Source organism: Stenella coeruleoalba (genome assembly GCF_951394435.1).
Source record: "Stenella coeruleoalba genome assembly, chromosome: 7".
Lineage (NCBI taxonomy): Eukaryota > Metazoa > Chordata > Mammalia > Artiodactyla > Delphinidae > Stenella > Stenella coeruleoalba.
In genome coordinates, this window is record NC_137153.1 from 102,083,146 (window position 1) to 102,109,571 (window position 26,426).

Sequence of the window (26,426 nt, forward strand, 5' to 3'; positions counted from 1 at the left end):
CATTCCTATGCCACCCCTCTAGGTGGTCACAAAACACCGAGCTGATCTCCCTGTGCTATGTGGCTGCTTCCAGCTAGCTATCTGTTTTACATTTGGTAGTGTATATATGTCCATGCCACTCTATCACTTCGTCCCAGCTTACACTTCTCCGCCCATGTCCTCAAGTCCATTCTCTACATCTGCGTCTTTATTCCTGTCCTGCTCCTAGGTTCTTCAGAACCCTTTTTTTTTGGATTCCATATATATGTGTTAGCATACAGTATTTGTTTTTCTCTTTCTGACTTACTTCACTCTGTATGACAGACTCTAGGTCCATCCACCTCACTACAAATAACTCAATTTCGTTTCTTTTTATGGCTAATATTCCATCGTATATATGTGCCACATCTTCTTTATCTATTCATCGGTCGATGGACACTTAGGTTGCTTCCATGTCCTGGCTACTGTAAATAGAGCTGCATTGAACATTGTGGTATGTGTCTCTTTTAATTATGGTTTTCTCAGGATATATGCCCAATAGTGGGATTCCTGGGTCATATGGCAGTTCTATTTGTAGTTTTTTAAGGAACCTCCATACTGTTCTCCACAGTGGCTGTATCAATTTACATTCCCACCAACAGTGCAAGAGGGTTCCCTTTTCTCCACACCCTCTCCAGCATTTATTGTTTGTAGGTTTTTTTGCTGATGGCCATTCTGACTGGTGTGAGGTGATACCTCACTGTAGTTTTTTGTTTGTTTGTTTGTTTTTTTGTGGTACGCGGGCCTCTCACTGTTGTGACCTCTCCCGTTGCGGAGCACAGGCTCCGGACACGCAGGCTCAGCGGCCATGGCTCATGGGCCCAGCTGCTCCGCGGCATGTGGGATCTTCCCGGACCGGGGCACGAACCCGTGTCCCCTGCATCGGCAGGCGGACTCTCAACCACCGCGCCACCAGGGAAGCCCCTCATTGTAGTTTCGATTTGCATTTCTCTAATGATTATCTCACTGTGGTTTTGGTTTGTATTTCCCTAATGACTAATGATGTCGAGCGTCTTTTCATGTGCGTTTTGGCCATTTGTACATCTTCTTTGGAGAAATGTCTACTGGGTCATTTGCCCTTTTTTAAATATAAATGTTCTTTTAATATTTCATAACCAAAACATTTTCTAATTGTGCATTAGCAGATACTCTCTTTCCCTGTGGTGGCAGTAATGAGGAAGGCCTTTTAATCAAGCTGCTGTGGAAATAGGTTAAAGCTCAAGGATCCCTTGGAAGCCAGGTAGTTTTAAATTGCCGACAATATTGGCTCAGAGTAAATGCGATGGAGAGATTTATTTGAGTGAGGAGTAAAGGAAGTTATATTATTAAGAACCTTTAAGCATAAACCTAAACAAAAAAATTGCCTTAGAAAAGGTATTTTTTTAGATACACGGGTTTCCCTAATGTACTTATTTTTTCATTCACCAAATTCTTTTACCCCTTGAACTGGGAGTAGGATGTTAAGATATTTAAATAAATTTTTGTGTGGCTGATGTTGTCTGACTCCTTTCCTTTCTTTCTTATCTTGCCTTAACTTTCCCATTATATCACCTGTGCATCAAGCAACGTAAAGATAACTATACCGTCCGATTTACCGGTAGACGTTAACTGACTGTTTTCTGTGTTCCAGGGACCATGCTCTACTGTTTCATTTCTTGTATTATAAAATTGACTGGGTAGTTGTGATTTACTCCATGGGTATTTTTTTTTCAGAAATATTTATACTGATGACTACATAAAGATCTGACCGATGAAGAAAGACTGTTCTTGACAGATGGTCCTAGGACTTATTTGCTAGCCTGGTTTTTCTCTGCACTTCCTTATCAGTTACTCTGAATATTTTTGTTCATGTCATTGTAGCCACTTCCTGAGAAGTTTGTGGTAAAAGGTGTTGTGGATCGTTTTTCAGAAGAGTTTGTGGAGACCAGAAGAAAAGCTTTGGATAAATTCCTGAAAAGAATTACGGATCATCCTGTGCTTTCTTTCAATGAACACTTTAATGTTTTCCTTACTGCTAAGGTAAGCAGAATTTTTCATGTTCCTCTCCCAGGTTAGCATTCTTTGGGCTGTTTCTTAAAAGCTGTTTTGATCTCTCACAAGCCACCCCCGTAGTGGGTGTCATAGAATTGCTCTGGGTTTGTTTTTTTTTTGGTTTTGTTTCTGGTGCTCATCGGCCCTGGCACGGTTTCCATGTTAGAATTTAGGAGAAATATCCCCCTGCAGCAGTCAAGGAAGTTAGAATAGTTTCACTTACCAAAAGCAGGGATAAGTGTTTCCCTACACACTTAACCGGCGATATTACTGGGTGAGGCCGTTCTGACCAACGGTGGGCACGAAAGGGAAAGAATGTTTATTGAGTGTTTGGTAAGGACATATTTCACAGGAACCCTGTGAGTATTTGCTTATAGCCTCATTTCACAGGCAAGGAAACTAAAGTTCAGGGCGTGTGTGCGAGTTCAGCTGGCATCACTAGGATGTGAAATAGGGTCATTGTGGCTCCTGAGGCCACAGTTTGCACAGACTGCCCGACCAGGAGTAGTTGAGCATTACTTGCCCACGGCCAAGTTCCTAGCCAGTGGGCATTTCCCAGGCACTTGCCAGGGAAATAGTTGGGGCCTACACAGCGGCCAGATTCTATGTATTCAAACTCAAGCTGGCGCCCCCGACTTTTCTCTGAACTTCCCTGTTGGCAGAACTGACCGGCAGCCTGAGGTGCTCGACTCTGATTGTCTGCAGATATGGGAGCTCGTGTTCAGACTCCTGTGCCAGCTTCCCTCCAGCCCCATCTGTTTATTTTCATGTATCCTATTCTCACATTCAGGCCATAGGTAATTCATTCCATGTTGGCAAGGGTATTAAGGCCCAGGTACTTTTCAGTTTTCTTTTTCAAAATGGCAAAATGGAGAAATATTTACAGACAGCATCAGTTGCCGTAAAGACGTTGGAGGGGATGCCATTCTCCGGACGTAAGAGCCACCTGGCAAAGTCCTCCAGGGTTGTGGGTTTTCTTTTTTACTTTTTCCTGGACCTCAGTTGGCACTTAGCCTCCTTGATGACATTCCTGTTCCTCTTCTTTTTTTCCTGGAAACCTTTCCCGCACAGGTCAAACTTGTGTTCTTTTTAAAAATAAGTATTTCCTGGTGAACTGCTTCTCGGACGTAGTTCTTCCAGTGACTACACAAAGTAAAATCCACTCTCTTCCCCAAAAGTGCAGCTCACTGTTTCACCCAGATTAGTGGTTCGTTGTCCAGGCAGGCCCTCAAGTTTCGTCATTTTTATTGAATAAAGAGACAAAGGAGGAGAAAGCTTGGACCCCCGGTCATTAGGAATTTGTGTAAAGAATAAGTAGGAAAGGTGGTTTTTTCTTTTTCTTTTTTTTTTTTTTTGGGTATATGTGGTGTTCATCTGTGGACCAAGCAATATGAACTGATTTTATTTTTAATTTGCTCAATTTTGTCACTGAAGTATAACATACATAGAGAAAAATATACAAATCACAGCTCAGTAAATGATCACAAAATGAACATACCTTTATAATCACTACCCAATCAAGACAGAAAATCCCCAGCACACTGGAAGCCTCTCTCATCTCTGCTCCCAATCACTACCACCCCGCTCCTCCCCAGGGTAAACAGTATCCTGATTTCTGTCATCAGAGATAACTGATTTTTTTTTTAAGCCCTTCAAAGTCTTAATCAAAATCTAACTTGACGTGAGTGAGTACAGGGGAGCTGGCTTGTTTAAAAACAACAGCCTCCTGCCTTAGTTCAGTTTTATTTGCTGAAGCAAATGCACTAAATAACCTCATCTTTTCTTTTATTTCTTTTTAATTGTGGGAAAATACACATGACGTAAAATTTACCATCTTAACCATTTTACAGTGTACAGTTGGGAAATGTTAAGTATATTCACCCTGTCGTACATCTACTCTCCAGAACTTTTTATCCTGCGAAACTGAAACTTTGTACCCACTAAACAATAACTCCCCATCTCACCCACCCCGTACCCCCATCTTTTAAAACGCTTTGAATAACTTGGTCCTGTCCTTAGATAGGCCACTGACATGCTCTGCCATAGTGAACGCAGAAGCTCTCCTCTTCCTTGTGATGACATGATCTTACCACAAGTTAGAAGCGTCCTTAAGAAGAAACCACTGATGCTGGGGGAGGTGGAGGATGCTTAGTATCAGCTGTGTTCAAATCAGTGTTTTCATTGTTGGCAGAATGGGTGCAGCAGTCAGATAGGTACGACTAAATAACTGTACTCAACACGTTAATGAACTTGGTTAACTGGGGATTCTTTGTAAAGTGCTACTTGAAGTAGAGTTTATGCAGTCCAGTGAGTCCATTTGGATCGAACCCTGATCCAGAAAAACATTGTGGAGCAATTCCTAGAACTCCAGGGCTTCAGTTATGGTCTTGTGAAAGCCTGGTGCCTACAGGGATGCTTTTATCTAGAGTGTATGAGGTTAGAAGGGGAGATAAGATCATTATTTTATTAAAAATGTTTTTCTTTGGCTGTGGCATGCAGGATCTTAGCTCCCCAACCAGGGATCGAACCCTCGCCCCCTGCAGTGGAATTGCAGCGTCCTAACCACTGGACCGCCGGGGAATTCCCCGAGATGGGATCCTTAGAACATTGTCTCAGGCAGGTGGCATAGAAAGGAAGGACAGAGATGGAGGAGGGAGCTTAGAGGAGGTTGCTGCCGTTTTTAAGATCAGTGAGCTTCGCATATATTTCACATGCTGACAGATTAGAAGTTGGAATTATAGACAGGAGAGAAGGGATGGTTGAGAGGGCAAGGGCCTTGGCTGGTGGGGGGAGTGTGGACAGGAGAGGGCAGAATCAAGAGCAGAAGTGAAGGCTTTGGCTGCATGGAGGAGGAGGACGTGAAATCAGGAGGGATCTACATTTCAGGCACTTTTGGAGACCTGAGCCTGGGATGGTGTGTCACGTGGGAAGGGGCTGTCAGACAGCTGTGTTAACCTCTGCTCTATCCCTGCATGAGGCGAGGTCACCAGAAAGCAGTGGCCTTGTGCCGTGTTCCCTTCTCTCCCTGTAGACCTGTCCCTCTAGGACTGGGAATTATCATTCTGTTAGTATCGAGGGTAGACATAAGGAACAGACACCTGCATCTTCTGTAAAACCACTTTTGAAGGCACCATTAAAGTAAGTGACATAGAACAACGGGAAGATACTGAAGATTCCCCTTAGCGATTAATGATAGGAAGAAATTTATTTTACCTGGCAGACTAATATGCTTTTTAGGTTTCAGTTCAGTGGATTATGCAGCTGAACGTATTTCCCATTAATGTCTCAACCAAGAAATCCAGGGTAAAATGTTTGGTCATTTGCAGCCTCTCTCCTTGGCCTGGGTTTTGTAGCACCACCTTTCCTGTCACTGTCTCCTGCTTCCCACCTTCCACTTCCCTTCTGTGGCTTTGGTTAGGATATAAATAAATGAAGGGAATGAATCTCAGCTCTTGAATTTTGCTCCTAAAGACAATTTAGGATCTTTTGTATAGGACAAAGGGACACTTTTTTAAAAACTTGTATTTAAACAGTTGTGTTTAAAGGAAGGTGTGCTGGGTGAGTGAACCTGACTGGAAAGGTAGGAGTCCAGCTCTGTATAAAGAGACCTGGGCGTAAAGGTGCAGGAGTATGAGCGTGGTGGCTGTGATGGCTGTGATGGCAAGGAGAGGAGACGTGTGTGTGTGTGTGTGTGTGTGTGTGTGTGTGTGTGTGTGTGTGTGTGTGTGTGTGTGTGTGTGTGTGTGGTGAGCGCCTTAGCCTAACTCACCTCCTTATCTTCTGAGTCTTCCATTTCCAAAAGGAAGCTGCCTAAAGGAGTTGGCTTACTGAGTCCTGCCATGTGAGCAGTCGAGCCCTTTGAGTTTGTTTGTTCATATGTCATCCTTAGGACCTGAATGCCCATAAGAAGCAAGGGATGGCGTTGCTGACTCGAGTGGGTGAGTCGGTCAAGCATGTCACTGGCGGCTACAAGCTGAGGAGTCGGCCTCTCGAGTTTGCAGCCATAGGCGAGTACTTAGACACATTTGCGCTCAAGCTGGGAACCATTGATCGAATAGCCCAGCGGATCATCAAGGAGGAAATAGGTGAGCTCTCTGTTGAGTTCTTGATCAGGCCCAGGGGCCACGTTTGCAGAAATGGCATTCATTGCGCCAAGCAGAATCAAAATGCAGAAATGCCGGAGCAGCAGAACCAGGCCACATTTTGCTTATAAAAGTAATAAATAAATACAAGAAGCGGGGGAGGTAGTTGTGACCAGAGGATAATTTTGCACCCCGTCCCTTGCCCTGCATTTCATCCTTGTGTTTGCTTTCCCCATAGCAAACAACCACTCTGAGCCTCTAGGCTTTTCCACTTTTCTCTTGCTCAACTTCCCTTCATCCATAGCAATGATCATTTAAAAAATAAACTTAAGTAGCTTTTCTGGCAGAAAGATGGTTCAAAATGAGAGCAGTGTTTGCCAAAGTTACTATCCTAATGAGCCTTCAGGCTTGAAATTGACTCACCTGCCTACCCTTGCTTCATTTCAAACCCACTCTTCCTGACCCAGGGAGTTATGAGGCCTTTGCTCTTGCCACCACTTCCTCCCCACCCTTCTCATGGCCACTTGCTTTTTTGTGTCCCAGAATGTTGGGGCCCTTTGTTTTCTTACACGTATGTAGGCCAAATAGACCTGAACAGTGTTAATGATCATGCTGGCATGTGATGTGAAACACATAGAGAAGGATTCTCCGGTAGTTGCCATCCATTGGTTACTAAAAAATGGCAACAACATTTTGTTGTAATGGCAAGAATCCTGGTGACAAATGATAGGCCAGGTTTTTTTGTGGGGGAAATCAAACAACTTTTTTCCTTGTTCCCTGTGCTTTGATTCTCCTTTACCTGCTGCTGGTATCCTGTAGGGCCTGCAGGTTTTGGAAATGGCTTTAGGTACCATCTACACCTAAAGATCATGTGGGGTAAATTCTGATGGGACCAAGGTGTTGGGGTGACCCCTGAATGAGAGAGTTGAGTCTGCTTAGGTAAGACCACATTTCTTGTATCAACTGTTTCCTAAAATTCCATTATTTTTCCATTGTGACTGATTTTTTTAAAATTTTTAAAAACACCCCCCTAAACCTATATGAAATCCTACCTCCATTGCCTGTTAAAATATGGCTTCACTGTAGGGGTAGGTGAGTAGGTTTCTAGGAAGATATTTGGTGGATGTAGCTCCCACCACTTTCCCCCAAAGGCATTGTGGTCCCCATTATCCAGAGGCATGACATTCCTGTTATGGAGTAGAGTTGATTGATGTTATAGTGTTAGCTGTAACATCAGCTTTTGGAGATTAAAAAAATTGGTTATAAACAGTGTTGTGTTTAAAGGAAAGCATACTCAGAGAGCTCTTGGCTGCATTGGTTATTGAGTCAGTAATACCAGTGATTGCTACCCAGCCGATCTTAATTGGTTTCTCTTCCCCCTTTAGAGTACCTTGTAGAGCTGAGAGAATATGGGCCTGTGTACTCCACATGGAGTGCGTTAGAGGGGGAGCTGGCTGAGCCCCTGGAGGGTGTGTCAGCCTGCATCGGCAACTGCTCTACAGCCTTGGAAGAGCTGACAGAGGACATGACAGAAGACTTTCTACCTGTGCTCAGGGAATATATTTTATACTCTGACTGCATGAAGGTAAGCTGACTCACTTCTTGTGCACTTAGGTACTTTCTTTGTTGTAGTCGTTAATCAGAAAGTAATTGAATCCGTGATGAAGAGTGGCCCCAACTCGCCACAGCTGGAGAAAGCCCATGCACAGAGATGAGGACCCAACACAGCCATAAATAAATAAAAATAAAATTAAAAAAAAAAGTAATTGATTATTGCCTATTTGCATGTGGTACAGATTTCCTTCTTCCTGGGTGGGTAGGATCAGACGTGGACTGACCTCATGGACATGTAAAAAGAACACATGGTGAACCAAGTGTGTGAATTAAATGAAAGAAAAAAAGTTTGGAAGAGATTCTTTTTAGTGTTCTCTGAGAGTTTGAGAATAGCATCTGCTGATTAAGAACAGTATGTTGTGGAAAAAGAGCAATTGGATAATTAGAGCTCTTGGAGGTTAAAATACGATTGCTGAAATAAAATTGAAAAGTAAAGTTGGAAGATGAGGCTGAGGAAATCTGGGAAAGTAAAACAAATTTTAAAAGTAGTTGGAGGGCTTCCCTGGTGGCGCAGTGGTTGGGAGTCCACCTGCCGATGCGGGGGATGCGGGTTCATGCCCCGGTCTTGGAGGATTCCTCATGCCGCAGGGCGGCTGGGCCCGTGAGCCATGGCTGCTGGGCCTGCACGTCTGGAGCCTGTGCTCCGCGGTGGGAGAGGCCACAACAGTGAGAGGCCTGCGTACTGCAAAAAAAAAAAAAAAAGTAGTTGGAGAGAGGGCAGACAGCAGAAGCAAGAAGAAGAACTACAGTCCTGTAGCCTGTGGAATGAAAACCACATTCACAGAAAGATAGATAAAATGAAAAGGCAGAGGACTATGTACCAGATGAAGGAACAAGATAAAACCCCAAAACAACAAATGAAGTGGAGATAGGCAACCTTCCAGAAAAAGAATTTAGAATAACAAGAGTGAAGATGATCCAGGACCTCAGAAACAGAATGGAGGCAAAGATGGAGAAGATGCAAGAAATGTTTAACAAAGACCTAGAAGAATTAAAGAACAAACAAACAGATATGAACAATAGAATAACGGAAATGAAAAAGACACTAGAAGGGATCAATAGCAGAGTAACTGAGGCAGAAGAACAGATAAGTGACCTGGAAGACAGAATGGTGGAGTTCACTGCCATGGAACAGAATAAAGGAAAAAGAATGAAAAGAAACGAAGACAGCCTAAGAGACCTCTGGGACGACATTAAATGCACCACATTCGCATTATAGGGCTCCCAGAAGAAGAGAGAGAGAAAGGACCCGAGAAAATATTTGAAGAGATTATAGTCGAAAACTTCCCTAACAAGGGAAAGAAAATAGCCACCCAAGTCCAGAAACACAGAGAGTCCCTGGCAGGGTAAACCCAGAGAGAAACATGCCAAGGCACATAGTAATCAAATGGACAAAAATTAAAGACAAAGAAAAATTATTAAAAGCAACTAGGGAAAAACAACAAATATCATACAAGGGAACTCCCATAACGTTAAAAGCTGATTTCTCAGCAGAAACTCTACAAGCCAGAAGGGAGTGGCACAATATATTTAGACTGATGAAAGGGAAGAACCTACAACCAAGAATACTCTACCTGGCAAGGATCTCATTCAGATTTGACAGAGAAATCAAAGGCTTTATAGGCAAGCAAAAGCTAAGAGAATTCAGCACCACCAAACCGTCTCTACAACAGATGTTAAAGGAACTTCTCTAAGTGGGAAACACAAGAGAAGAAAAGGACCTACAAAAACAAACCCAAAACAATTTAGAAAATTGTAATAGGAACATACATGTCGATAATTACCTTAAACGTGGATGGATTAAATGCTCCAACCAAAAGAAACAGGCTTGCTGAATGGATACAAAAACAAGACCCACATATATGCTGTCTACAAGAGGCCCACTTCAGACCTAGGGACACATGCAGACTGAAAGTGAGGGGATGGAAAAAGATATTCCATGCAAATGGAAGTCAAAAGAAAGCTGAAGTAGCAGTACTCATATCAGATAAAATAGTCTTTAAAATAATGTTACAAGAGACAAGGAAGGACACTACATAATGATCAAGGGATCAATCCAAGAAGAAGATATAACAATTATAAATATATATACACCCAACATGGGAGCACCTCAATACATAAGGCAACTGCTAACAGCTCTAAAAGAGGAAATTGACAGTAACACAATAATAGTGGGGGGGGGGGCGTCCCTGGTGGTGCAGCAGTTGAGAGTCCGCCTGCCGATGCAGGGGACACGGGTTCGTGCCCCAGTCCAGGAAGATCCCACATGCCGTGGAGCGGCTGGGCCCGTGAGCCATGGCCGCTGAGCCTGCGCATCCGGAGCCTGTGCTCTGCAACGGGAGAGGCCACAACAGTGAGAGGCCTGCGTACTGCAAAAAAAAAAAAAATAATAATAATAATAGTGGGGGATTTTAACACCTCACTTAAACCAGTGTACAGATCATCCAGACAGAAAATTAATAAGGAAACACAAGCTTTAAATGACACAACAGACCAGATAGATTTAATTGATATTTATAGGACATTCCATCCGAAAACAGCAGATTACACTTTCTTCTCAAGTGCACACAGAACATTCACCAGGATAGATCACATCTTGGGTCACAAATCAAAACTCAGTAAATTTAAGAAAACTGAAATCATATCAAGCATCTTTTCTGACCACAGCGCCGTGAAATCAGAAATAAATTACAGGGAGAAAAATGTAAAAAACACAAACACATGGAGGATAAACAATACGTGACTAAATAATCAAGAGATCACTGAAGAAATCAAAGAGGAAATCAAAAAATACCTAGAGACAAATGACAATGAAAACACAATGATCCAAAACCTATGGGATGCAGCAAAAGCAGTTCTAAGAGGGACGTTTATAGCAATACAGTCGTACCTCAAAAAGCAAGAAAAATCTCAAACAATCTAACCTTACACCTAAAGAAACTAGAGGAAGAAGAACAAACAAAACCCAAAGTTAGTAGAAGGAAAGAAATCATAAAGATCAGAGCAGAAATAAATGAAATAGAAACAAAGAAAACAATACCAAAGATCAATAAAATTAACAGCTGGTTCTTTGAGAAGATAAACAAAATTGATAAACCTTTTAGCCAGACTCTTCAAGAAAAGGAGGGAGAGGACTCAGATCAATAAAATTAGAAATGAAAAAGGAGAAATTACAACAAACACTGCAGAAATACAAAGCATCATAAGAGACTACTACAGACAACTCTATGCCAATAAAATGGACAGCCTGGAAGAAATGGATACATTCTTAGAAAAGTATAACCTTCCAAGACTAAACCAGGAAGAAATAGAAAATATGAACAGACCAATCACAAGCAATGAAGTTGAAACTGTGATTAAAAATCTTCCAGCAAACAAAAGTCCAGGACCAGATGGCTTCACAAGTGAATTCTATCAAACATTTAGAGAGAGCTAACACCCGTCCTTCTCAAACTCTTCCAAAAAATTGCAGAGGAAGGAACACTCCCAAAGTCATTCTATGAGGCCACCATCACCCTGATACCAAAACCAGACAAAGATACTGCAAAAAAAGAAAATTACAGACTAATATCACTGATGAATATAGATGCAAAAATCCTCGACAAAATACTAGCAAACAGAATCCAACAACACATTAAAAGGATCGTACACCATGATCAAGTGGTATTTATCCCAGGGATGCAAGGATTCTTCAATATACGCAAGTCAATCAATGTGATACACCATATTAACAAATTGAAGAATAAAAACCATATGATCATCTCAATAGATGCAGAAAAAGCTTTTGACAAAATTCAATACCCATTTATGACAAAACCTATCCAGAGGCTGGGCATAGAGGGAACCTACCTCAACATAATAAAGGCCATATGTGACAAACTCACAGTAAACATCATTCTCAAGGGTGAAAACTGAAAGCGTTTCCTCTAAGATCAGGAACAAGACAAGGATGTCCACCCTCTCCACTTTTATTCAACATAGGTTTGGAAGTCCTAGCCACAGCAATCAGAGAAGGAAAAGAAATAAAAGGAATCCAAATTAGAAAAGAAGAAGTAAAGTTGTCACTGTTTGCAGATGACATGGTTTTATACATAGATAATCCTAAAGATGCCACCAGAAAACTACTAGAGCTAATCAATGAATTTGGTAAAGTTGCAGGACACAAAATTAATGCACAGAAATCTCTTGCATTCTTATACACTAACAACAGAAGATCAGAAAGAGAAATTAAGGAAATAATCCCATTCACCATTGTACCAAAAAGAATAAAATACCTAGGAATAAACCTACCTAAGGAGGTAAAAGACCTGTACTCAGAAAACTGTAAGACACTGATGAAAGAAATCAAAGGTGACACAAATAGATGGAGAGATACACCATGTTCTTGGAAGAATCAATATCGTGAAAATGACTATACTATCCAAAGCAATCTACAGATTCAGTGCCATCCCAATCAAATTACCAATGGCATTTTTTACAGAACTAGAACAAAAAATCTTAAAATTTGTATGGAGACACAAAAGACCCCAATTAGCCAATCCTGAGGGAAAAAAATGGAGCTGGAGGAATCAGACTCCCTGACTTCAGACTATACTACAAAGCTATAGTAATCAAGACAGTATAGTACTAGCACAAAAACAGAAATATAGATCAATGGAACAGGATAGAAAGCCCAGAGATAAACCCACACAGCTGTGGTCACCTAATCTATGGCAAAGGAGGCAAGGATATAAAATAGAGAAAAGATAGCCTCTTCAATAAGCGGTGCTGGGAAAACTGGTCAGCTATATGTAAAAGAATGAAATTAGAACACTCCCTAATACCATACACAAAAGTAAACTCAAAATGGATTAAAGTCTTACCTAAATGTAAGACTGGACATTATAAAACTCTTAGAGGAAAACATAGGAAGAACACTCTTTGACATAAATCACAGCAAGGTCTTTTTTGACCCACCTCCTAGAGTAATGGAAATAAAAACAAAAATAAACAAATGGGACCTAATGAAGCTTAAAAGGTTTTGCACAGCAAAGGAAACTATAAGCAAGATGAAAAGACAACCCTCAGAGTGGGAGAAAATATTTGCAAATGAATCAACGGACAAAGGATTAATCTCCAAAATATGTAAACAGCTCATGCTGCTCAGTATCAAAAAAACAACGCAGTTCAAAAATGGAGAGAAGACCTAAATAGACATTTCTCCAAAGAAGACATACAGATGGCCAAGAGGCATGTGAAAAGCTGCTCAACACCACTAATTATTAGAGAAATGCAAATCAAAACCACAGTGAGGTGTCACCTCACACTGGTTAGAATGGGCATCATCAGAAAACATACAAACAGTGAATGCTGGAGAGGATGTGGAGAAAAGGGAACCCTCTTGCACTGTTGGTGGGAATGTAAATTGATACAGCCACTATGGAGAACAGTATGGAGCTTCCTTAAAAAACTAAAAATAGAATTACCATATGACCCAGCAATCCCACTACTGGGCATACACGCAGAGAAAAACCATAATTCAAAAAGACACATGCATCCCAGTGTTAACTGCAGCACTATTTACAATAGCTAGGTCATGGAAGCACCCTTAATGCCCATTGACAGACGAATGGATAAAGAAGATGTGGTACATATATACAATGGAATATTACTCAGCCATTGGGTCATTTGTAGAGATGTGGATGGACCTAGAGACTGTCATACAGAGTGAAGCAAGTCAGAAAGAGAAAAACAAATACTGTATATTAATGCATATATGTGGAATCTAGAAAAATAGTACAGATGAACTGGTTTGCAAGGCAGAGGTAGAGACACAGATGTAGAGAACAAACATATGGACAACCAGGCTTCCCTGGTGGTGCACTGGTTAAGAATCCGCCTGCCAATGCGGGGAACATGGGTTCGAGCCCTGGTCTGGGAAGATTCCACATGCTGTGGAGCAGCTAAGTCCGTGCACCACTACTGAACCTGTGCTCTAGAGCCCGTGAGCCACAACTACTGAGCCCGTGTGCCACAACTACTGAAGCCCATGTGCCTAGAGCCTGTGCTCCACAACAAGAGAAGCCACCGCAATGAGAAGCCCACGCACTGCAATGAAGATTAGCCCCTGCTTGCTGCAACTAGAGAAAGCACATGTGTAGCAACGAAGACCCAAAGCAGCCAAAAATAAAAAAATTAAATAAATTTATATTTTAAAAAGTTGTATGGACACCATGGGGGGAAAGCGGGGGTGGGTGGTGGTGGTGGTGTGATGAACTGGGAGATCGGGATTGACATATATACACTACTATGTGTAAAATAGATTACTAATAAGAACCTACTGTATAAAAAATAAAAGTAGTTGGAAAGTAGAACAAAAATGCAAAAATACTGAAAATGTGAAAGAATGATAAGAGACCTGGAGGGTTAATCTCAGAAGTTCAGCATCCAACTGATAGGAGTTCCTGATTGAGAGAACAGAGAAAACTGAGGGAAGGAAATTATGAAAGAAATAATACAAGAAAATCTCCCTAAGCTGAAGGCCGTGACAGGTTAACTACCCAGCAAAAGGAATGAACAGAAAACCAACGCAAAGCATATCATTGTAAAATTTTAGAACAAAAGTGGTAAGGATCAAATGCTTTAATGTCCACATTAGAAACTGCCCCAGTCTGCACTTAGACTGGTTGGAGAGCATAGCTTCTGGGGACTACTACGATTGTAGACGAGGTTCATCTTGTCTAACTTGCTCATTTTATAGATAAAGAAGCAGAGCCCCATGGGTAGATCTTTTCTCTGTTCCATGGCCCCAATTCTAATGAGCAGCCACCTTATATTTGTGTCTTTACTGTTGGCGAGAGAAACTGGATCAGTTCCTGCTTTTCAAAGCTGAGACTCAAATTATCTCTCTCTAAGTATAATTGTGGCTGGGTACATTCTGTTCCCTTTGGAGGCAGAGAGAAAGCACCGAAAAAGGAGGGTCATTATCAGGCCATGTGGAACAGATGAATAATGTTCAGGGAACAATGAGGACAGCTTGTACTGGAAAGATGGTTGAAGATGTGTATTCCAAAGTTGCTACGGAGTGAACAGTGCTTGAGAGAGAGGGGTACCAAAGTTACCCTCAGGCTCAAGACTCAAGTTAAGCACACTGTAGACATCTGCAGGTGAGCCCTTCCGTGGGCTCACATCCTATACACAATGTGTGTGTAAAATGTAATTATGATAGTAACGGGCTGAAAGAGAACACGTTAGAGTCTTTAGCAAAGTTCTGGCAGTGCCTTTTGAGTACTGGCATCACTATGACCAGGCCAAGAGTTGGAGAATTTTTATTTAAGAAGATTAGGGCAGAGCCCTATACTTCATATCCCACACTGCCTCATTCATAGCAGGTAGTTGGCAGATATTGAAGTTGGCAGTGTGGTGCAATTGGAACATTTACAGATATATAACTATTGTATGTCATGTATCTTTTTTTTTTAACTTTTTATTTTATATTGGAGTATAGTTGATTAACAGTGTTGTGATAGTTTCAGGTGTACAGCAAAGTGATTCAGTTATACATATACCTGTATCTATTCTTTTTCAAAGCATAGGGAACTCTGCTCATTGTTATGTACCTTGTTATTTTTAAGAGAGTTTTATCTGCAAGTCAAAGAGCATGCTTATCTCAGAGGTCTTGGTGATGACTAGTGAGGTGAGAGTCAGAAGAGTGGGTGATAAGGTAAAGGCCAGTGTGAGTGGGGCCAGTTGAGCAAGGGAGCAGGTGGCAGGTGGGGAGGTCAAAGAGATAAGTAAAGGCCAGGACATACGGTAATATCTTAAAGGCCATGGTTGGTAAGAGTCTGGATTTTGTACTTAGGAATAAAAGAGAAGCCAGTTAGTTTCCTGCAGGGAAATGACAGGATACGGTTTTTACTTTAAGAAGACAGCTAGTGCTGCAGTATGGAGAATGGGTTGTTGCGTGGGGGACGGGGAGAGGAGGTCCGGAGACCAGTAGGAGACTGTTGCAGGGAGCCAGGTGGCAGATAACTGAGGTGGTGGAGCTTGGAGAAGTGGGTGGATTTGGGGTATATTTTGTATGAAGGGCCAACTAGACTTGCTGCTGTATTAATGTGAAGTGAGAAATGGAGGAATTGAAGATGACTCCTGGGTTTTTGGTTTCAGCAGCTGTGTTGATAGTGGTCCTGTTTAGTGAGATGAGGAAGTTTGGGGTGGAACAGATTGAGCAGTTGGGAATCAGGTTGTTCTGTCCATATTCAGTTAAGAAAATGCCTGTTAGTCATTAAAGTAGTGATGTCATGGCAGCTGGTTATGAGTTTAGAGTGGGAATAGAAATTTGGGAGTCATTTCTGTATAGATGGCGTTTAAATCTACGAGAGTCGGAAGATTATCTGGTGAGATGAGATCGAGGTAAATAGTCCAGGCCTGCTTCCTGAGGCATTGGCAATAGTTAGTGGTGTAGCACCTAATTAGGCAATATTGGCAATATTTGGTGGCAATATTTAGTGGTGTATATTGGCAATATTTAGTGGTGTAGCATCTAATTAGGGGGTGGAACAAGTAGGAAAGTAGCCTGAGAAGGAATGGTCAGTGTGGTAGGAGAAAAAGAGTAGAGGATGACCTTAGGGAAACCAAGAGAAGTGTTTTTAGAAAGAGCATGATAAATGGTGGCCATCGGATTTAATAATATGGAAGTCATTGCTGATCGTGATTAGAGGTGTAAGATGTGGATGCAGAAGTTTGGGTCTGAGGACAGTTTGAGTTGGAGATAAATACTTTGAGCAATGTTCCAGGATTGCTGCTTTCAGATGCTGGTTATTTAATTGCCGGATGGTTTCTTCAGCCTGCCCACCTTTTCTCCTCAGAGGCCACAAGGCGGAGCTAAGGAGTCAAGTGACTAGTCAGTGCTTTAGGTTGCCCACTTCTGGTGCCTTTCAAAAACCAAAAAGATTTTCTGGAAGATTGATTTCGGGGAGAAAAGTCCTCCTTCCTAAACAAAAGTGATTATGGACTGAGGGCCTGATTTCTTGAAAATGTGAAGAATCAGGATGTAGAAATGTACATGATGATCTCAAATGTTTTTAAAAATTAGAAAAGTATAAAAATTAAAACTCTGAGATTCTGAGTTAGGGCAGACTGTATACATATTGAAACTTCCTCTTTTTCATGAAACCAAAATGACACTAGAATGATTGTTTTTTAAAGGTATGCTTCTGCAAAGACAAAGAGCAGCAGGAAGGGAAACAATCGCAGTACAGTGAGGAACTAAAAGCAAATTGAGAGGTGACAGGGACTCAGGTGACTCAAAGCCGCCCAAGCTGATGGTGGGGAAAGACTAAGAAGCCACCTGGTTTACACCGGGGACTCCTTCAAAATGGTCAAGAATTGGCAGCACCAAGTACCTCGGGACTGAGGGAAAGATGGAGCGAAAGAGAAGGATTAGTCAGGGGTCTGTTTCAGAAGCAGTTAGAGCTTCCGATTCTGTCCTCCCTCCTCACACAGGGGCCACTATCGCTTTGCCACTCGGGCAGAGCTGGAGGGTGATAAAAAAAAAAAAAAAAGAGGGTCTCTGGACCGAGAGCCGCCAGGCAAAGTTAAAGGTGGCGGCTAAGATCCTAAAATCTAAAGCAAAAGGTTACTGAGATTTGAGATTCTTAGTCGTCTTCCTCTGCTTAGCTCTCAGCCTTATACCTTCCCTGCAAGCATTAAAAGAGCCTTTTGGAAAAATCTAAACAGGTTTTGGGAGAAGAGACTAGAATATACTGATATTGAGAGGGATGGGGGAATCTTCAATGAAATGACCCAGCAGAGTCCCTGTAGAGAACTGTCAGCAAGACCTCGAAGTCACAGAGCTTTCAACCAGTTTTTTAGTGGTTCCCTCTTAGGTGAGTGTGCAGATAAGGGTCGCCAGATATTAGGGAAGGTTCTAATATGAGTATCAAGTAAATACAGAGAAGGAAAAACATAAAGCATCATTGAGGGAGAAGAAAACTTCCAGGGGAAAAAAAAATCAGTATCTTCAGAAAGAGAAGAGATGTCACAGCCATAAAACAAGCATTTTTTAAAATCCAGAGAATAAACAAAGAGCTCATGGAAATGAAGATCATGATAGAAATGAAAAAACAAAATCAATAGAGAAGAGTTAGCAGAAAAAGTTAAGGAAATCACTTTAAAGTGAAACAGAAAGACAGATGGAGGATTGGAGAGAAAAAGAATATAAAAGTGAGAGGGCCAGACCAAAATATTTCAGGTATCCAACATCTGAAAAACAGACGTGCCAGGAAGAGACACAGAGAAGTGGGGAGCATCAAAGGAGTCATTCAAGAGAAAAGACTAGAAGTAAAGACAAAACGTGTTACTGGTTGTGCCTGAAAGATGAGATTGTGGGTGCTTTCCCCCCCCTCCTCTACCTTTTTCTTTATTTTCCAAATTTTCTGTAACAAGTATTTTTTAAAACTAAGGCAAAATGTGTGGTTTTAGTATTACCAACATTGCCCTAGAAAATTTAACTCACAGGTTGTCTGTCATCAAAGAATGAATATGTGAAAAGAGCATGTTGAATGGGGCAACCTAAGTTCAGTCATTTAATCAGAAATTATGTCATCAGGATCAAGTTCAGACTAATTTTCCTCCCCATAGGAAAATGCTCTCCTAGAGGGGCACCCAAAGACAGGCCATAAGGCTATGTCGGGTGTCAGATTTCTTTTTAAATTATTATAAATTTAAAAAATTGAAGTATATTTGACATATGATATTAGTTTCATGTGTACAACATAATGATTCCACATTTGTATACATTGCAAAACAATCACCAAAATAACTTTATTTACCCTGTGACCTTACAGAGTTAGTACAGTGTTATTGACTCTTCTCCATGCTATACAGTACATCCCCATGACTTACTTTATTTATTTTTATTTTTTAAATTTTATTTATTTTTGGCTGCATTGGGTCTTTGTTGCTGCGCATGGACTTTCTCTAGTTGTGGCGAGCGGGGGCTACTCTTCGTTGCGGTGCGCGGGCTTCTCATTGCGGTGGCTTCTCTTGTTGCGGAGCATGGGCTCTAGTTGTGCGGGCTTCAGTAGTTGCAGCATGCGGGCTCAGTAGTTGTGGCACACAGGCCTTAGAGCGCGCAGGCTTCAGTAGTTGTGGCTCGCGGTCTCTAGAGCACAGGCTCAGTAGTTGTGGCGCACGGGCTTAGTGGCTCCGCAGCATGTGGGATTTTCCCCGACCAGGTAGGTATTGAACCCGTGTCACCTGCATTGGCAGGCGGATTCTTAACCGCTGTGCCACCAGGGAAGTCCACTTACTTATTTTATACCTGGAAGTTTGTACCTCTTGATACCCTTCACCCATTTTGTAACCCTCCTAACGCTTCTTCCCTCTGGCAACCACCGATCTTTTCTCTGTATGTGTGAGTCTGGGTTTTGTTTGGTTTTGGGTGTTTGATTTTTATTCTCATTTGAGCTTCTTTATTACGGAACCCTCATTATTCTACACAAATTCCTCCTGGGTCTTTTGGGCTGTCAGCCCTTGGCGCACCAGAATACAAGCCATTCTGTACTGTCAACCCTGCATCCTAATGTCCCTCTTACAGAAAGACTTGAAGCTTAAAAACCTTCCGGACCTGTGGACCATTTGCATTGGGGCTGTTTTTGGCTGCTCTCTCCTCCTCCTCCACGTTTGTGAGCCGACAGCCTTCTCAGGGGGAGACATGAGCATGAGCTCTGGGGGTGGAGACTTTCCTGTTTCCTGGATGTTGGACTTTCCTATTGATACTGACCATTGTGGCACGTTCTTGGAGAAAATCCAGTGCAGATGTTGAGAGCCAAAACACAGAATGTATCTGTGATTGAACTTCCAAACACTTTTGTTTAATGGCTGTTGTTAGTTTGTAAAGTAAACATTTTGGATGACAGGTGTTATGTTTCCATTGCTTAACTTTTTTATCATGGAAAAATTCAAACATATCCAAAAGTAGGGTGGAAGTATAACCGTCCCCCACGTACCCATCAGCCGGCTGCAACAGTCGCCCACTCACGGTCCATCTTGTTCTAGCTCTCCTCCCCCTGCTCCCAGCCCCCGCCCCCTGGGTTATTTTAAAGCAAATCCCAGGCATCACATCACTTCATACAAAAATACATATCTCTGAAATGCAAGCATTCTTTTAAAAAAGAAAAAGGACCACATTATTATCACACCTAAACAGATTTTTTTTCCCCTTAATATTTCCTCAAATATCCAGTTAGTGTTCAATTTCCCCAGTTGTCTCAGACACTGTTTTTATAGTTTTTTCCCAAATTGGGATATAAATAAAATCCATACATTGCTTGATATATTTTTTTAATATTTTAGAAATCCCTCCCCCTCTGTTTTTCCTTGCAATTTATTTATTAAAGAAACAAGTCATTTTTTTCCTCTGCATTTGAAAAGAAGGGTAGTGAAGTTGCAGATTACTAGGATCGTTTTGAAATTGTGATGAAATGCTCTACATTAAAAAATATATATAGCGTTTGAGAGAAATGTATTCCGTGTCTCTAATTAAAAGTCACCTCTCGGGCTTCCCTGGTGGCGCAGTGGTTGAGCATCCACCTGCCAATGCAGGGGACACGGGTTCGAGCCCTGGTCCGGGAAGATCCCACGTGCCGCGGAGTGGCTGGGCCCGTGCGCCACAACTGCTGAGCCTGTGCTCTAGAGCCCGTCTGCCACAACTAATGAAGCCCTCGGGCATAGAGCCCGTGCTCCGCAGCGGGAGAGGCCACCGCAATGAGAAGCCGGCGCACCACAACGAGGAGTAGCCCCTGCTCCCTGCAGCTGGGGAAAGCCCGCGTGCAGTAACGAAGACCCAACTCAGCCAAAAATAAATAAAAGAAAATAAATATATTTTAAAAAAGTCACCTCTCATTGCGGTCCTCCCTGGCCACCCAGTGTACAATTCGTCATCTCCCAAACCCTCAGTGCTTTACATCCTCCTTTCCTATTTTATCTTTCTTCCTGGACACCTAGCACTGCCTTACACGCGCTATATTGTTACATTTTACTTGTGTGTTATCTGCCTCCCCTCTAGAATGTAAGCTCCAGGTGGGCAGGGGTTTTGTGTGTTGTGCTCTCTGCTGTATCCCCAGCACTTGGGTAAGTGAATGAAGGAATGTTAAGGCAGGGCAGAAACAGGGTGAGGATGGCTGTGGAGGGCGGGGCAGGGGCACGCAGAGGGGAACGCAAGTATCTCCGCGCCCCTCCCCTTGTTGATTTCTGGTGTCCACTGGAATCAGAGACCCCTATAGATCTCTGTGAGAAGCTCAGATGACAGATGCCTTTTGCTTGTCACTCAGTGATAGAAGAGCCTCTCTGCAGATGCTGACACAGTATCTAGGCCCTTTCACTCCATCGTAGGCTCAGGCCCCCTCAACCAGAGGCTAGTGTGGCCAGGTTAATCTGCAGAATCTGTGCTGTTTCGGCTGCGAGGCCAGTCCCTACAGACCATCGACCGTGGTGTTCAAAGGTGCTCCCAGCGAGGATGATAGTCTTCCACAGTTTATCTTGATTCAGAACAGGTTTCCCAGCCTTTAGCCTTTAGCCTTTAGCCTGGTTGGATTGCAGGCAGGCTGAGAAACCGCGCTCTGCCCTGGAACGCAGCAGGAGAAGCCCGGGTGAGTCACCACCGTGCTCTTAGCCAGCAGTGTGGCCTCAACCAGGTCCCTCCACGGTGCCGTAGTGTTTTTGCCTGTAGAATGGCGGTGGCATCCTTTCACTGCCGCAGGGTCGTTGTGAGCTTTTGTTGTTGGGAGTTATTTCCGCTGTCCACTGAGGCAGGGATGTTAGCCCAAATCCTCCAGTCAGGCTTCATGAGAAGGCAGTGTCTGGTTGCTCCAGGCGAGGCTGGGATTGCAGTGGCTGAGGAGACAGAGCCCTTACCTCTCCTCTGGGCCAAGGAAGGCACGGTCCCAGTAGTGGGAGGGGGCGTGTGTGGCTGAATCTTGGGGCCCCCTTGCCTGCTTTGGGGGTAGGGAGAGGAGATGCATTTAGCTGAGTGGAGCTGACAGGGCTCCTCTCACCATCCCTCCCTGCCTGGGGGCCTGGGCAACCTCTACAGAGAGACTTGGAGCAGAACTGGGGACAGGAGGCCCCAGGAACTTCTCTGCAGATGCTGACAAGTATCTTGGCCCTTTCACTCCATCGTAGGCTCAGGCCCCCTCAACCACAGGCTAGTGTGGCCAGGTTTATCGGCAGAATCTGCTGTTTTGGGTGGGAGGCTAGTCCCTGCAGACATTTACCATCTGAGCTTCTCACAGAGATCTGTAGGGGTCTCTGATTCTAGTGGACACCAGAAATCAACAAGGGGAGGGGCGCGGAGATACTTGCGTTCCCCTCTGCGTGCCCCTGCCCCGCCCTCCACAGCCGTCCTCACCCTGTTTCTGCCTTGCCTTAACATTCCTTCGTTCACTTACCCAAGTGCTGGGGATACAGCAGAGAGCACAACACACACAGCTGTGCTGTGTCCCAAGGTATTGTTTTAAGAGCATTTCTAGCTTTGGTTGTGAGGTTCTTGCCACACTGACAGGGGTGTGTCACTGGAACAACTCACCCTAGTTCCTGGAACCCTGTTCCTAGCCTGGATGTGCGCTTTTCCCAGTAAGATGTGAGGCATCCTGTGAAGGGAGTCCCTGGCATGGGTTCTAGGTGCCCCTGCCCCTGGCCCCGAGGGAACCATATTTGTGTCTCCATGGAGAGCAGCTAGTGCTGATACCAGACCAGTAGATTTAGAATGCTTTCGGCTCTGTGAAATCCAGAAAGGACCCCTGTTTTTTTGTTCTGTTTTTTTACTTTATTGATTTGTTCTGTTCAGTATGGCAGCCCCTTGCCATGGGTGGCTATTTCAGTTAAATATTTATTTAATTTTATTTTTGGCTGTGTCGGGTCTTAGTTGTGGTGTGCGGGCTTCTCTCTAGTTGTGGCATGCAGGCTCCAGAGCGTGCGGGCTCTGTAGTTGTGGCACACAGGTTCCAGAGCACACGGGCTCGGTAGTTGCAGCATGCAGCCTCACTCATTGTGGCTCACGGGCTCAGGAGTTGTGGCGTGTGGGCTTAGTTGCCCCGCGGCCTGTGGGATCTTAGTTCCCCGACCGGGGATCGAACCCACATCTGCTGCATTGGAAGGCAGATTCTTAACCACTGGACCACCAGGGAAGTCCTGTTATTTCAGTTTAATCAAATCAGGTAAAATTAATAAAAATTTAAATCCAGTTCCTCAGTCACACCAGCCACATTTCAAGAGCTCAGTCAGCACGTGGGACGAGCAGCCGCTGTACTGGATAGTGCAGATCATGGAACGTTTCCATCACAACACAAGGTGCTATGAACAGCACCATCAGTGTTCCTGCTCAGAGGCTGATGAGTGTGGGGAGGTAACTTCAGAGCGCCGAAGAGAATGCTGAGTGACAAGCAATGAAAAGGGAAGCTATTGCAAGTTTTACTTCACGTTCTTCTAGTGGTGAAACACTTTTCCAAGTAAATACTTACTTAGGGGAGACTTGAGGTTCCCCATGCTGACGCCTTCCATTAGAAGCATCAGAGCGTTGTCAGTGATTCAGTCACTCATCACCTTTTAGCACGTGCTAGGGACACAGGGTGTCCACTTCTTTAGCCAAGGAATGGCTCCTTCCTGCCCGGACTCCATGCTCTGCCAGAGAGCGTGAGATTCGAAGCTCTCACAGCAGTTTGTGTCTTCTGAGTTAGTGGCAAAGAAAGTTCTTATTACTCTTCATTTGTCATTTGTGGTTCTACTAAAAGAAGAAAAAAGAAACCCTGGGATGAAACCGATCCTTTTCTGTTGTATCTGGTGAGGTCTTAGCGGCAGAGCCAGGAGCAGATGAGGCGAGGGAGGCGCCCAGGGCACAGATTTAGGGAAACACGCTCAGGTGCCAACCTTGAACCTGCACAGGGCCCAAGACTGAGGGTCTCCTTAAATTTTGCATTCTGGGTGCCTGGCTTGCCTCCGCCTTGTTCCACCCAGCCTGGCTCCCATCACCGCTCACTCTGGCGGGCTCGCCGCATGGTTGCAGGGCTTCTGGCCTCGTCCGTGGCTCTTCGAGCACGAGCAGCCTCCTGCCGTGTCTGAACCTCTCCCTTAGCTGGAACCCCTCAAATACGAGCTGTATCTCTTTGCTCTTTGCATAACTGGCCCAGAGTGGAGGACAGATAAGTGGCTAATAATGATCAATGAGCAAATCAGTCCACCAGGGGTCAACTCAGTGAATTAAAGAGACAAGAACTCTCGTGACTTAGACTTTCTCATTAACGGTTCAGAGAACGTCCCGCCTTGTCACCTGCGAGGCTCCACGTCTTGGCACAGCTGAGTTCTCCCTGTGCGCATGCCTGCTGGTGGGCACCGCTCCCCCTACCTCGCCCTTTCCCAGGCCTCTGTCGCTTTCAGCGTCAGGCTGAGTTACCGTGCTAGAAAGCTCCGTCTCTGAGCACGGTTCTCCCTCTCTCCCTCCTCCACCCCTGCTGCCTCCAGAGCCTGTGTCATGCTGCAGCCAGACCGTCCTAGGAGCACTTGGCTGGCTGGGGCCATGATTCAAGGAGGAACGGGGTACAGAAGCAACAGCTGTGTTCACGCTGCCCTTTCTCCCTCCCACAGAGCGTGCTGAAGAAAAGGGACCAAGTGCAAGCCGAGTACGAAGCCAAACTGGAAGCTGTGGCTCTGAGGAAGGAAGAGCGGCCCAAGGTCAGGGGAACTGCCCGGGGTGGGCGGGCGGGCTGCTCCGGGCTTCCGGCAGTGATGCCCCCCGGATGACGAGCGAATTCGTGTCCCTAGATCCATATGACCAAGATGGTCAGTGCTAGCTGGGCGGGGTTGATGCTGTTCTTTTCCTCTTTTTGCTCCCTTTTATGTCTAATGTACGTTGGCGGTTGACTCTCCTGCTGTTTCCTGGTTTTTTTTTTTTATTTTTTTTATTTAAGGTTTCCAGCTCTGCCATTTATAGGCAGTTCCTGTCTATGAAATGGGGCTGAGGAGACTGGGGAAGAACAGTCTAGATCAGTGTTCTCAGAAGTGTGATTTGTGGACTGGTCCACAAACTGTAACCAACCCAGGAGGAGAAAAGCACAGAAGCTGAGAGTGAGCACTTTTACAGCACTGTGTGCACAGCTGCCCTCTGTCTTCAGCAGCCCGTCCCGCCGACTAATTCCTAGCTGTCCCTCTGATATTGTGGAACACGGCCTGCTGAGCCCACGTCTCAGTGTCACTTAAAGGGATGACGTGGAATGCTGTATTTAAAAAGTTCACTCTTAACAATTTAGCTTCTAAATATAAGTATAGAAGTCACTCTTCCTGGCTAGGGAGGGAAGGATAGACAGCAAGTTCTGCCACTAGCCTAGTTTGGAAGCTGAAGGTCCTGTATTTAAATGATGTCACTTAAATAGTTCTGTCAGCATTCGTACCTGCTCAGCACCGAATGCAAGCTTTGTCAGAGGCTGGTTTTGGCATTTAGTAATGTTCAGCCCTACTGGGGACAGTTCCTTTCCAAAGACAGGAGCTAAAGGTTATGAGTAATAGGCCGAATTAAATGTTGACTGTGCCCTGGATTGCTGGCTGCCTGCAGGTCACACCCACTCTGGAGCAGACAGAGCAGAGGAAACAGCTGTTTCTGGCTCACGTGTTCCACCTGGGAGAGCTCCCACCTCGTGCTCTACCCTTCTTGCTGGCCTGGGTGACTTCCCTTCTCCTCCCAGGGAGTGTTGAAATCTTCCTGCTGCTGCTGTTCTCACCTCCCTGGAGCATCACTTATCCATACGACTCATCGTCGTGGCCACAGGAGTCCTTACGAGATGGGGAAGGGTTTCTTTCTAGCCAAGGAGACCAACCAGTAGGTCCCAAACACACCTATACCCTCTCAGCACACCGTGGGGAGGCGGAGTTTGTCTTCCTTCTCTCTCGTGGGAGCCACACCAGAGTGAACTTGGCTACTGATTTAGCAGTGGTGATACTGAACAAAACAGGGGCTGTCCCGACCATGTACCCGTGAGTGGGATCCAATGGTGGGGGCAGCAGAAATTGTGTCTCCAGTTTAGGGCCTGGGGCAGCCACTACTTTGGTGGGCAAAGGAGGGCTCAGTTGGCAGCCTGTCCAAGTCAACCATGGTTTGGTAGACAGAGCACAGGACTTAGAATCACATGGCCCTGGGTTTGAATCCCAGCTCTGTCCCCCAGCTTGGACTGGTTTGCTCATTAGCCTTTGTGGGATGCGTACGTGTGATTGCTGTGAAGGTGGAAAAATCAGCCCAGTGTCTGATGTAGTAACAGGTGCTTCATTGGTAGATCCTCTGTTTTCCAAACTAGCTCCTGTTGCCTCTAGTAGGACTGCTGAATGAGAGCTTCATTTTCTGGGTTTGTTGCCACTTTTTTTTTTCTTAATTATTAAAAATGTTTTTTCTCACTGCACTGTTGGGGGCATCGTTTCCTTGTGTCCCAAAGTGTCCCCTGCTTCTCCACGCCTCCTGAGCGTCTTTCCTCCCTGACCACCCATCAGCAGGGAGAGACCTGTTGTAGGAAATGAGTAGCTTAAGATTTTTCTGTGCTTTGTTTATTGTTTTATGTTTTGAGCTTCACTTTCCAGATTCCCACTGAAAGATAGTTTTCACAGGGAGGCGCCGGGTCTGGGCATGTTAACAGAAGATCTGAGGGAATCTTGGGGCTGATT

General features: G+C 44.2%; 1 protein-coding gene across 5 annotated transcripts in view; it reads left to right on the forward strand.

Moving 5' to 3' along the window:
• Positions 1-26,426, forward strand: part of SNX30 (sorting nexin family member 30) — a 121,550-nt gene that overhangs the window by 66,770 nt on the left and 28,354 nt on the right. For all 5 annotated transcript variants that reach the window (XR_013829058.1, XR_013829059.1, XR_013829060.1 and 2 more), the window contains 4 exons: positions 1,879-2,037; positions 5,939-6,134; positions 7,517-7,716; positions 24,366-24,452. Coding sequence is in view for 1 of the 5 variants with exons in the window: in XM_079926299.1 (XP_079782425.1) it covers positions 1,879-2,037; positions 5,939-6,134; positions 7,517-7,716; positions 24,366-24,452 (642 nt within the window). In the remaining 4 variants the exon portion in view is untranslated. The remainder of the gene's footprint in view (positions 1-1,878; positions 2,038-5,938; positions 6,135-7,516; positions 7,717-24,365; positions 24,453-26,426) is intronic.